General features: G+C 32.9%; 1 protein-coding gene across 4 annotated transcripts in view; it reads right to left on the bottom strand.

The window, feature by feature from the left end:
* Positions 1-1,705: 1,705 nt before the first annotated feature.
* Positions 1,706-13,350, bottom strand: part of Rpap3 (RNA polymerase II associated protein 3) — a 36,243-nt gene continuing 24,598 nt past the window's right edge. For all 4 annotated transcript variants that reach the window (XM_027950053.2, XM_027950056.2, XM_027950054.2 and 1 more), the window contains 5 exons: positions 9,217-9,455; positions 7,128-7,314; positions 6,043-6,140; positions 5,337-5,437; positions 1,706-1,998 (listed from right to left, as the gene is read on the bottom strand). In XM_027950053.2, coding sequence (XP_027805854.2) covers positions 1,913-1,998; positions 5,337-5,437; positions 6,043-6,140; positions 7,128-7,314; positions 9,217-9,455 — 711 coding nt within the window. In that variant the 3' untranslated portion in view covers positions 1,706-1,912. The remainder of the gene's footprint in view (positions 1,999-5,336; positions 5,438-6,042; positions 6,141-7,127; positions 7,315-9,216; positions 9,456-13,350) is intronic.

Raw genomic sequence — 13,350 nt, 5'->3', positions numbered from 1 at the left:
AAGAAAAATAAACAAATGAAAAGCAAATGGAAAGAGAATGTAGCCAGTCAACTCAAACCCTACTCCACACATGACCCTCCAGCGTGTAACTGCCCACAACTATGGCTAGTCAAGGAGCCCTTAACTACACGAGCTTCACCTGTGCCTTTTTGTGTTCCTGCATCATCTATCTCCAATTTCATATCAATTGCTGCCTCCTCTTCCCTGTCCCATCCAGTCTGACTCAGAATTGCCATTCTGTACTCCAGGGGTGCCCTCTCCAAACCTTATCAGGGCACTCGTGACACTGTTCCACAATTGCTCATGTGACTCCTGACTGCACTGTGAATTACTGGGGAGCAAAACTGTTTTCTCCTGTGTTTAGTCCCCAATGGGCACATTATACGCTCAAGAAATGTCCGAATTGATGAATAAATGCCAATCCTGATCTTCCCTCCTAAACATAAATTTTAACTTTATTTTAAATCTGCCTTTTCTCTATACCTCCAAGGAGACAATACAGTATAGAATGGTCACTGAGTATTTAGCCTCTGAAATCAGACTGATATAGTAACTTTGTTCCATTACTTGTTAGTAAAGTGATAATGAGCAAATTATATAACCCACATATGCCTCAATTTCCTTATTTGTAAAATGAAGCCCCTGGTTCCCTATCACTTTCAGAAAACTGACCTCTTTTGTCACTTTAAGAAAGCCCTTCATGATTTGGCTCCAATTCCCTCGCCCCTCTGCTTACAGCCAAGCCCCAGACTCTCTACTGCCTACAAATCCCTCAATGTGTCCTATTCTCACAGCCCTCCATTCCAGGCTGTTCTATCAAGACCATGATTTCTGCTTGGTCACCTGGATTATTCTTTCTAATCCTTCATCTCTGAACCTAGATGTCACCTCTTCCATGGTTACATCATGGCCTCAAGTGAAACGAAGGCCTCAGTTTAAATCCTAGCTATATCATTTACAGGTAACATGACCCTGAGGGATTAGTTTGCTTCTCTTGGCTTCCTGTTTGCTACCTGTAAAATGGAAATAGAAAGAACCTACCAGGTAGAGTTGCTGTGAGGATTAAACAAAAAGCATCTCCCCCAAGAAAAGACCACAGAGAGTCTTAATACTTGCTAGTTACTACTATTGGCCCTAGGAACTTTCCTAAGCACTTTTAATACTCACATGATGCCTTATAGGAAATAAGAGGTTTAGAGCTGTCAAGTAACTGCCCCAAGCATTAACTTCCAACATCAGAGTCAACACTTGAACCCAGAACCTCACAAGCAGAAAAGGTTTGGAAAACAGGATGAGAGTTAGAGAATGTGTGGGGCTTGCTCAAGGACTCATGATCAGTTACTGCTCTATGCTCAACCAGATCTGATTCTGAAGTGATAGCTGAATTGTGATTTGAAAGTCTTATAAACTACAAGCATCATAAAATAAGATTTGGGGAGATAAAAATGGTAAAGTCCTTCAGAGAAGCTGAGAAACCCGGCTTGGTTCCCACCAGTGGATGAAGGAATTCTTTAATTTAGGCAAAAAAAAGGGCAACTATCTTTTTATCTACCTAATTCCCTGTATATAGCTGTATGAAGCAGCTTTGTCACAGTTACAAAAATTCATGAAAATACAAAAACGTAATATTTATGAACACTAAAGAATATACCAAAATGTAACATTTTAAATGATTTATAAAACAAAATGCTGATTCTTACAAATGTGCCATTATTTATATTTTTATTTTTAGAAAGACTTACAAATAGTTCACCAGAATACAATTCTCACATTTCACTTTACAGTTAATTAATTTATGTCCAAAGTGAGTCCTTTTCTATATGGTTTCTGAAAAAGCAAAACACTTTATATTTTCAGTAGAAAAAAATTTACATGTGGAAGTCAAAAACAATACTTTTAGTAAAAATAGATGTCAACCACCATATCTTTTCTTGAGTTCTTCAACAGAATTATCTTTCAATCCTGATTTGTCTATGTGATTGAACAATACATGTGCAACTGAAAGAGAAAAAAAATCCATTTTAATCTCATTTTCAAAAAAACTAAGCAAAATGTGAACTACAAGAAGTAATCTGATCTGTCAAATAAAAGTTTTTTATATTTTAAAAGCAATAATTAAAATTACTTATAAATTCCAACTCACATATTTAAAAAGCCAACCTGAGAATGAAAATTACAATAATTCAACAATGTTTCTTTCCAAAATATTTTGTTTTAACAGTACAAAATTTCCCTTATATCGTTAATGATATTAACTTTACAGAATAAACTTAATTTATTCTATAACAGCCTAAAAAGTTTTTGCCCTAACAAATATACTTTTTAAAATATTTTTTTTAGTTGTTGATGGATATTTTATTTATTTATATGTGGTGCTAAGAATCGAACCAGTGCTTCACACATGCTAGGCAAGCACTCTGCCACTGAGCCACAACCTCAGCCCCACAAGTATACTTTTATTTACTTAATATTTTTATTTCAATTTTAGATCTTTTTAAAACTTTATATCATTACTATAAATTGAAAATCAGCAATAATATCTATGAAATCACATTTGATAGGCTAGTAATACATTTTTAGATTAAATAATAAAATACATAAATACTAAAGGTTTAAAAAAAAAAAAAAAGATTTGTCTATGAATCATAAAATCATCATTCTTACCTGAGTGGTCTATACTCAACTTTGGAAAACACAGTTCATGTGAGAACTATGAACAGCTATTAATGATAATGGCAATATAAATATGGATAACAGCAGCTATCTTCACGGAATGCTTAATTACACGCCAGAACCATTCCAAATGCTTCTCATGTTTAACTTAGCACACAGTTGTGACCCAACCAAGACACAGTTGGTAGGTTGGTCTAAAGAGCAAGCTTACATTCTTCAAGTACACTCTGAACATAATATCACATTAGAGGGACAAGAAATCATTCAACACTTCTATATTGAAAGGCTATTATGTACTAGCACTGAGGCCTACTGACCAAGGTAAACAAAGTTCCTGCTCTCATGGAGCTTTTGTTCTGTTAGGGAAAAAGAAATAATAAACATATACATGAAACACTCTCAGTTATGTGTTAGGAAAAAAAAAAAATCAAGCAGGATTAGAAAACAAAGTGAGGGGCAATGATGGGAGGTGGACAGTCATTTTAACCAGAGTTGGTGAAGAAAGTGTCTGTGAGGTGAAACTCAAAGAAGCCAGGAAGCACCAAGGTGAAAAAGACACGTAGGAAAGTGTAAATTCTAGGCTGAGGGAACGAATATAAAGTCCCTGAGATTAAAGTAAGTTTGGCAGTTTAACATATTAAAAGATGTAAAGCCAGCAAGTTGGGGGTGGAGTAATAAAAAAAAAAAAAACATGGCAGCCCGGCACTGTGGTACACGCCTGTTATCCCATTGGCTCCCAGGCTGAGATAAGAGGAGTTCAAAGCCAGCCTCAGCAATCACAAGGCACTAAGCAACTCAGTGAGACCCTGTCTCAATAAAACACAAAATAGGGCTGGGGATGTGGCTCAGTGGTTGAGTGCCCCTAAGTTCAATCCCTGGTCTCCACCTGCCCACCCCTCGCCAAAAAAAAAAAAGAACAAATGGCAGATGATGAGGTCAGAACAGCAATAATAGTGACATTATCTGGGATTTCACGGAATGGTTTTGGTTAACTAAAAATAAAGCAGAAGCTTTAGGATTAAATTCTATTTTTAAAAAATCTCTAAATTACATGTCCACTTTCCAAAGTACAAGAGTATTTTTCTTATTAAGAATCATTTATTTCGGGGTAAAAATGGGAGTTCATAACCCACTTGAATCAAAGTGTGAAATATGATATATCAAGAACTATGTAATGTTTTGAACAACCAACAATAAAAATTAAAAAGGAAAAAAAAGAATCATTTATTCATTTCTAGAAATAAAGAGTAAGAAAAGGAATCAAGTATGTTTAATATAGGAGTTATCTAAAAATGATACACTGAGCTTTTGCTAATTTTTAAAATTAAAAAAAAAAAAACTGATTAGTCCTATATTTGATTTTGCTTTTCCCTGAAACCAGTATATAGCCCAAAAATGAAGTTTTCACAGTTCGATTTTACTTTAATTAAGATTTCCCAAAACTGACCCTTCATGCCAAAGACTGACATGTGAAAATAAATAAGAGATGTGAAAATACAAAAGGGACATAAATTCTTCAAGCTCATTACCTGCCATTCTTTACCCCTCAAATCTATAATCCAGTCACAATACATTTTTATTTCTCTGAACTTTGCTCTTTCCTGCCTCAGTACTTCTAGCATGCATCATTCACTTAGTCAAGAACTCTTCCCTACTCCTTCATCTAACTGACTCCTGAACTTCTTTGAAAATTCAGCTGAAACAAACTCAAGAAAATAAATTATCTCCCTCAAAATGGATTAGACATTAGGCCCATACTGGCCCAACAGTTACATGTTCCATGATGGCAAGAATTCAACTATTATGCCACATACCACACTTCTAAGAAGAGCCCAGAAGTGGACGGTCAGGGTTCAAATCCTGGGTGTTTCTTTAACTAAGTGACCTTGGTCAAATTCCTTAACCTCTCTACTGGACAGTTTTTTCTTCTATAAAGAACAAATGGCATATCTTATATACAGACATATGATAAATTGTGGTATAAAGGTGTATTAAGAATTGTAATGCAAAAAATAATAATAAGAGAGCTCATGTAAAAAAATGTAAAATAGATTTGACTATTTTGACAAATGTAAAATCATTTGACTTAATATTTTCATTACTTGTATATATAAACACTTATATATTTATTCTTAAAGAAAAGAAAGAACAAATGCCTGGCCCATTAATTAAAATTATAATTTTAAAAATGAAAATTAATTAAATTTTTAATTAAAATTAAAAACTAACAATATAATTTTTAAAAATTAGTTGCCTGTAATCCCAGCAATCCGGGAGACTAAGGCAGGAGGATCACAACTTCAAGGCCAACCTCAGCAACTTGGCTAAGCCCTGTCTCAAAATAAAAAATAAAAAGGTCTGGGGAGGTGGTTTGGTGGTTAAGCACCCTTGGGTTCAATCTCTAGTACAAAAAAAAAAAGAAAAAAGAAAAAACACCAGAGAGAAATAGCAATAATAGTACCTACACTTGCTACTACTGTCAGGATTAAAAATACAATTTTAATTGTACTTAATTTAACTGCACTTCAATTAACAACTTAATGTAATTATAATTAACTTACATGTAATTGCATATACCTTGTAAATAAAGTCTGTTGTCATTCTTTGAACAGTAAAGGAACATATAAGAATAACTAGAAACAGAAAAACCTTTTAGAACTTACTCTTTTTCTCAGATTCTGACATAAACATTACTGCCATATCAAACCTTTTTAGTTCAGAAAGTCTTTGTAAGATTTCAAAAATAAGTGATGGCTTTTCTTTCCTGAAATAATCCAAAAAATAAAAACCAATAATCAGTTAAAAGTAACTCATTTAATTCTGTTTACTAATACAATATTTCTAATTATACACAAATAAGATTGTCACTTTTTATATTTTCCCTGGATACTGTTTATATTTTAAGTCCCCAAATGATAAAATTTCTCAAAATCAGCCAAAGAAATTATAATATTCTTAAATGAGAGCTTAGTAGAGAGAAACCATTATTCTAACGCTGGTCATTTCCACATCCTACTTCTCTACAAAAAAAATTAAATCCATGGCTGGAGTTGTGGTTCAGCAGTAAAGTGCTCACCTAGCATGTGCAAGGCACCCTGGGTTTGATCTTCAGTACCATATAAAAATAAATAAAATAAAGGTATTGTGCGCAACTACAACTAAAAAAACAGAAAAAACAAAAAAAAACACATTTTCCTCCCACTTAAGCTTTCACCCTTTTGTCTATACTTGTCATATCTTTATAACTTCTGTAATGTTAAAATTTACTAGAAAGTTAATTTTGCTATGTATAAAATATTAATGTCAAAGAATGAATTTTCCAAATCACAGTACTACAATATGAGAGCATAATTAAAATATTCAACTTACTTAATGTAAAAGTCATGCAGAATTTTAATGATTTGGTTGAATATATCTGGATCTAGATTCTTCTGAAACAACTTAGGATACAATGATGGTTCAATTTGCTTGGGAAAAACAGAAAATTAAATTGTGGCAACATTCACATTGCACAAATTATTTATAAACTGTTTAAATAAAAGTAGTTAGAATAATTATAGGGCTGGGGTTGTGGCTCAGCGGTAGAGCGCTTGCCTAACATGTGCGAGGCCTTGGGTTCGATCCTCAGCACCACATAAAAATAAACAAAATAAAAGTATTATGTACAACTAAAAAATAAATATTAAAAAAAGAATAATTATAATGCATTAATATCTAATAAATATAAATGGGACCACATTTAAATGCAATTCTGAGAGAACAACAAACGATAATCTGTTTCAGTAAGGGGAAAAAAAATAATCAAATGAACATACAGACACCACTCTACAAGGAACAACCTGTACTTTCAAAGAGGAAGAACTAGATAGAACTAGAAATATTTAAAAGGAAAATTAAATGAGATAACAAATTTGAAATGACAGTTTATTACCTAATTCTAAGGGAGCTAGATACTATCATTATACTTGAAAAACACTATGTTAATCTATTATTCAGTTCTATTATTATTAAGTTCTATTCTAATCTATTATTTAGTGCTTTTTAATCATAAGAACTAAAGTTCTTATGATTCAATTCTGTATCTTGGAGCAAATAAAAACTCATTTGTTTTCAGGAAAATAATTGTCTAAACATTGCGAATTACTTGACACACAGAAGTCATTCAATGTATTTCAGCTTGAAGGATGAAAGATTAAGCATAAGCTATATGAGAAATAAAATTACACTGAGTTATTTTAGACATTAGAATTTAACACAGAACCTATTTCCAAAGTTAAAAACCAAGGTTTCCTGGTTGCAAATATTTTAAAATGTTCTGGCAAGATGATGATATGTATTAAGCAAGGGGAGAAGCATTTTCTAATATTATGTCATTCATAAAGCAAATATTATAGCACTATTATAAAGTTCTTAGACCTTTTACTTCCAAGAATTACTAGCTTCCTCTCTCTTACCTTTAAATACTGATACAACATATCTGGAGAACCTTTCAGTTGTCTGAAATCAGATTCAAGCTGGAATGAGTTGGCAGGAACTGGAGGCAGAGCAGATGTGACAAACTTAGCAGGTACTTGTTCTCCCTTTATAGAAATCTTCTCACTCAAAGACTGGCTAATGTCCTGTTTCAAACTGACTCGAGGTCTGAAATATTTCAGAGGCATCAATCAAACAATTAGAAATGAATCATAAATAGTCAAAGCTCAATAAAGAAAATTGCACTAGATATTTTTAAGTTTCTAATGTATTAATGTTATTTATTTGTATTCTACAGGTATTAAATTCTTTTGACTAATAATATATATATAGATTTGAAAAAAAAAAGACTATGCCCTTGCAAATTTTCATATTCTAGCTATACAATGACTATTCTCATCTGTTAGGTCACTAGCCTGGTCAGCCTTTGAGAACACCATCTCTACTGCAGGACTGCATCAAAAAAAATCTCACAACTCAGCCTTTCAGAAATACAAGCATTTCTAAGAAGAAAATGCTTCTTCCTTTTGTTTTACAAAAGCTACCCAATTACTATATTCCCACCAATCCATATTATCTCTTCAAGTAAAAGTATCACTAACGTTCAAAGTTTAAAATAAAACAAAAAAGTGAAAATTCACAGGTTTGCTGAATGGCAATGTAAGACTATCTATAAGATTATATGTGGGCTTGGATTATGGCTCTGTGACAGAGCACTTGCCTAGCACCAGGATCCTCAGCACCACATATAAATAAATAAATAAAGGTACATCAACAACTAAAAAAAAAAAAATTATATGTAATACTAAACAGTAACCCAAAATAAACCTAATCAGTCTGTATCATCTATATTTTTATATTCAGGAAACTCATGGAATTATTTAATCCCAAATTTAATTCCAAAATTTAAAGAGTGCCCAACCGTCTTCAATATTAATGGGTATAGAAAATAGGGGCTGGCCTTCATTAGATGAATGTATAAAAAAAAATTGTGGCATATATACACAATGGAATATTAGCAATTAAAAAGAATAAAATCATGACATTTGCAGGTAAATGGATGGAGTTAGAGAAGATAATGCTAAGTGAAGTTAGCCAATACCAAAAAACCTAATGCCGAATGTTTTCTTTGATGTAAGGAAGCTGATTCATAGTGGGATAGGGAGGGGGAGCATGGGAGGAATAGACAAAACTCTAGGTAAGGCAGAGGGGTGGGAGGGGGCATGGGATAATTAATGATGGTTGAATGTGATGATCATTATTATCCAAAGTACATGTATGAGGACACAAATTGGTGTGAGTATACTATGTATACAACCAGAGATAAGAAAAATTGAGCTCTCTATATGTAATAATATTTGTAATGCATTCCGCTGAAAGAAAGAAAGAAAGAGAAAATAGGGGCTGAGACTGGGGCTCAGTGGTAAAGGGCTCGCCTAGCATGTGCGAGGCGCTGGGTTCGATCCTCAGCACCACATAAAAAGAAATAAAAAACAAAGGTATTGTGTCCAACTACAATTAAAATATATATATTTTTAAAAAAAGAAAATAAAGGTAATATCTTGGGCTAGTTTTGTGGCTCAGTGGTATTGCACTTATCTAGCACGTGTGAGGCACTGGGTTTGAACTTCGGTACCACATAAAAAAATAAGTAAACAAAATAAAGGTATTATGTCCAACTACAACTAAAAATATTTTTAAAAAAAGAAAAGTAGAATCTAAATTCTGCATTTTTTTATGGATCTTCCTTTAAAAAATTAAAATTTTTTGTTCAATTAAATAGTAAAATATATACACTGAAGTTCTAGAAAAGAAAATCAACAAAATCAATTTGATTAAGGCACTTTCTTATATCTACATTATCTCTGAAAACTGTGCTCCAATAAAGGAATAAGTGATTACTGTTAAACAAAATCTTTCTCACTGTAAAGACAAATAAAAGAAAATTAGAACCTAAAGTGAGACAGTTCAAAAAACTGCAGTAAGTCAAAAGTCTTCTTAGTAATATCAATTTTCTACTGGAATTACTGTCATTCTAGATGATTAGCAAATAACAGTACTTCTACTCACGGCAAGGCTGAAGTATCATTGATTTCTTCTATTTTCAAAACTTTTGCTAGTGGAGTATCACTTGGGGGCAAAAGGTCATCTTGGCTTGAATTCTTTTTACCAGCAGTGCCTGTGGCTGCTATTACGTTTGCTAGATTAATAGGATTACCCTCTGGAGCAGCAGCAGTAGTGCTATCTGGCACATCAATAGTCTGTATCAAATTACCAGTTTCTTCAATAATAACCTTCTTGAGTGGTTTCTAAAACAATTAAAATCAATTCTTTAAATCAACATATTAGCGGTTTCCCATTTTAAGGTCACAAGTTAAAAGATGCTGTGTTCTTACAGCTAATATCCCAGTTGTAAGTAAATTTAATTAGGTGGCTAAACAGACTTAGGAATTACACTCTGAGAATACAAAGAATAAAAAGCTATGCACCTCTCCTACACAAGATTAAAATGGAAAAGAAAGACACAAATGCATAAGTAATTCCGAGGGAATGGATGTGCATAAAAGAAGAAAGCACAAAATGCCAAGAGAATTCAGAAAGGAAAAGTAAACAGTGGAATCAGGGAAGCCTTCACAGAAGGAAACAGCACAGGGGAATGGCCAAGGGCAAGGCTGCTACAAGTCCAAGGGCAGGGAAGCAGTCCAGTGTGGCTGTCACAAGGGCAGAGGTGGTACAAAAAAAAGCCTGAGAGGCTGCTTAAGGACAGTTAATGCAGATACCTATGTGCCATGTCAAGGAGTTTGGACTTGATCCTTGAGGCAATAGAGCAAAGAAAATATATTAACACAACACCAGCACGGTTTAACTTGAGGCAAGTAGAACAAGGAAAGACAATAACACATTGTATCTGAAACAGACTAACTACAATCTCTGCATATGTAGTAGATGAATTAAACCAGCCCTGGATTATAGATTTGCCAAATAATACTTACAAAATTGGTCAGTGTTATCCATAATGGTTTTCTAATTTAAAATAAATGGCATTCACTATTTACTTTGATCATTACAAGTATCAAATATTTTCAATTTCTCTTATACTTATGGTATTATTTTATATTTAGTAAAACAAAACACTATTCTTGACTATATCATCACACCAGACATTAAGGAGCTACTACTATACCACGAGGGGTATTTGAAAATAAAAAAGGCAAGAAAGCTCCTTCTAAAATTGACAAATATTGATAAACAGTTGTAGCTATAGTAAAATAGTTTACTCTATTTTTGTATAAATTCCAAATCTGATTTTAAAGAGAAAAACTTAACATGCTCATACTGTTCATTTCAAATGCATAGTTGAATTATAAATGATAAATTATGAGTATTAAAAACTTCTGACAAATTACATTCAATGTCAAAACTAGACATTCCATTAGCATGGCTAAGAGCTAATGGTAGCAACTAAGTGTTTCTACATAAAAAAAAGCTAAAAAGCAAATTTGAAACACAATCCTCTTGGCAATTCTGTTTTAAAGGACAATTATATTAAGGCCTTTTCCTTGATGATAACTGTATCAATCAGTTTTCTATTAAGACATTGACCAAGAATGGACATGTGTTAGTATTAAAAATGTATAAATATACAATAAATTCTACTATGTATAATTATAACATGCTAATAAAAAAGTCGATTTTGAAAAATAAAAGAATAAAAACTAGACAATAATTTCTGACAAGCAACAGTATGAATTAAGTCATTGTGGTCCATTTAAAGCCAAATTCTTTCATTGACAAGACATGTATAAACATGATTCTAATTAATGTTTTTCTTAATGGTCTCTAACCCATGTAGACCAATGGGTTCTGAGAGTCACTGAGGGCCACTGATGACAGGGGCAGAGGTTGCAGGTAGAGTATGCTGGTTATAGTTGTAAACCATAAGATACTTTTACTGAAAGAAAAAAAAAAAAAAAACTAAGAAAATATAAAAGGTTTAATCCACTCCTTTTTAAAAACTATGGCTCAGAAGTGTAACATTTATTCAGTTCTGTATTTTGGCCATTTCAAGGGAAAATAAAGAACAAACTGTAAGTCAAAAAGAGATAATGGGTCCAGGGAGAAAGGTGAACTTTTGACGTGGAGAAACAAAAGTGTTTTTGTTTTTGTTTTTTAAATAACTAAAAAAAAAAAATAGTTTAGCAGATCAGGAAAAACTTTGATTTACTACCACCTAATAGGCTCCTGTGGGTCCCTGGTGAGATTTGCTGAAAGTACTCCCAGGCTCCCAGGCCCTGAAGCAAACTCTCCTGGCCTATCCTCTCACTTGAATAACCCAAGGCACACACACTCTCTCTCTCTCTCCAACATCCCACACTACTTCCCTTCGTATAAACTAATCTGAGTTATTCTACATTTAAGGAGAAAACCCAAAAATAATAGGGTTTAGATAACTTGTTTAAGATTTCAAAGTTTATAAAGTGGGGCTCAAATCAAGTCTCAAAGGTATTATACCAAACTTCTAACTTCTGTTTTTTTAAATAATCATTGCCCATTTATTATCGTAGAGATCTATTATAAAAATAAACGGCAATTATTTCCCTTCTCAGTAGGATACTAATTTTCTTTGTGTTAGATTATTTATAAAATACTTTACTACCAGCTCTCTTATTTCATAAAGATTTTGAGATACTGTCACAGAATAAATTCATGCTACATTTTCATAATTATTAATATAAACTGATTTTTAAAGTCAAGGAGAGGAGAACCTAACAAATTAATGAAAGTTATTCAGGTATAATCGTCATGAGACATTACATATACTGATACTTGATTTATCCTATGGCAAAATCTTTATAATTATGGACAGCAATACTATCAAAGGACTTTTTTAAGTGTGCAAATTAATTTTCGTGAAAAAGCCTTATAAAGATGTAAGTTTCCAGGAATGGTGGCACACACCTGTAATCCCAACAACTTGGGAAGCTGAAGCAGGAAGATTACAAGTTTCAGGCCATCCTTAACAACTTAGTGAGACCCTCAACAACTTAGCAAAACTCTGTCTCAAAATTCAAAAAATAAAAAGAGCTGGGGATGTAGCTCAGCGGTAAAGCACCTGGGTTTAATCCCCAGTACCAAAAAGAAAAAAAGATGTGAAAGTTTAAATCATATTTACTAAAAAAGAACAGAATAGCAGCAAATGAATATAATACACGAAACAATTAATACAATATAATACACAGAAACAAAGAATCATGCCTGGCACTTGAAACACATGAAACCAGTATTAGCCAGAAAATACATGAATGCAAACACAGCAGGAACACTGGGAAAGTATTAAATTAAGAAATCAACTATCTGAAGTTTGTTTTGCTATATTCATATAAGATATGAATATAGCAAAACAAACTTCCTGTCCCTTTATAAAAGGGGGATAAAAATACCTGCTCAAACTTCCTTATAAAATTATTATTTCTAGCAAAGACTCATCCATGAATAACTGTTACTTCTGTGGGTCAGAGAAAGGATCTTTATCAGTAATGGGCACATAATAAGGTTTTTGGGTAAAGAAACTTTCAATTTCCCTGATCTGGTTGGTGGTTTTATGTGTGTTCACTTTATAATTATTGAGTCTTAATTTTTGTTGTGTGTTTTTTGTATGTATTTTATATCTTACAATTTTGATTTTACAAACACATATACTAAAAGTACTATATAAATGTTAGAAATTACCACTGAGTCACATCACACATATATAACATATATGTTTGCCTTAAATGAATTCAACTTTAGAGGTTCAATATAGACCTGCTAAATTCATGCTACTCTTTCTGTTCCAATATTACAGGGAAAAACTAGCCTTGTTGGACTTAATGATAAACTACAGTATGCCCAAAATAATGTGCAAGCTATTGCAATGAGAACTCAACCCCAGAAAAAAAGAGTAATAAAATAAAAAACATTTTATTGCTACAAAATGTGAAACTGGCCAGGTGCACTGTAATCCCAGTGGCTGGGGAAGTTGACACAGGAGGATCTCAAGTTCAAAGCCAACCTTAGCAACTCAGCAAGACCCTGTCTCTAAATAAAACACAAAAATGGGCTGGAGATGTGGTTCAGTGGTTAAGCGCCCCTGGATTCCATCCTTAGTACCAAAGAGAAAAAGAAAATATGTAAAATTTTTATAAGAAAATTGTGTAAAGATAT

The sequence above is a fragment of the Marmota flaviventris genome, chromosome 3 (genome assembly GCF_047511675.1).
Source record: "Marmota flaviventris isolate mMarFla1 chromosome 3, mMarFla1.hap1, whole genome shotgun sequence".
In the NCBI taxonomy this organism is placed as follows: domain Eukaryota; kingdom Metazoa; phylum Chordata; class Mammalia; order Rodentia; family Sciuridae; genus Marmota; species Marmota flaviventris.
This window is presented reverse-complemented; position numbering and strand designations above follow the sequence as displayed.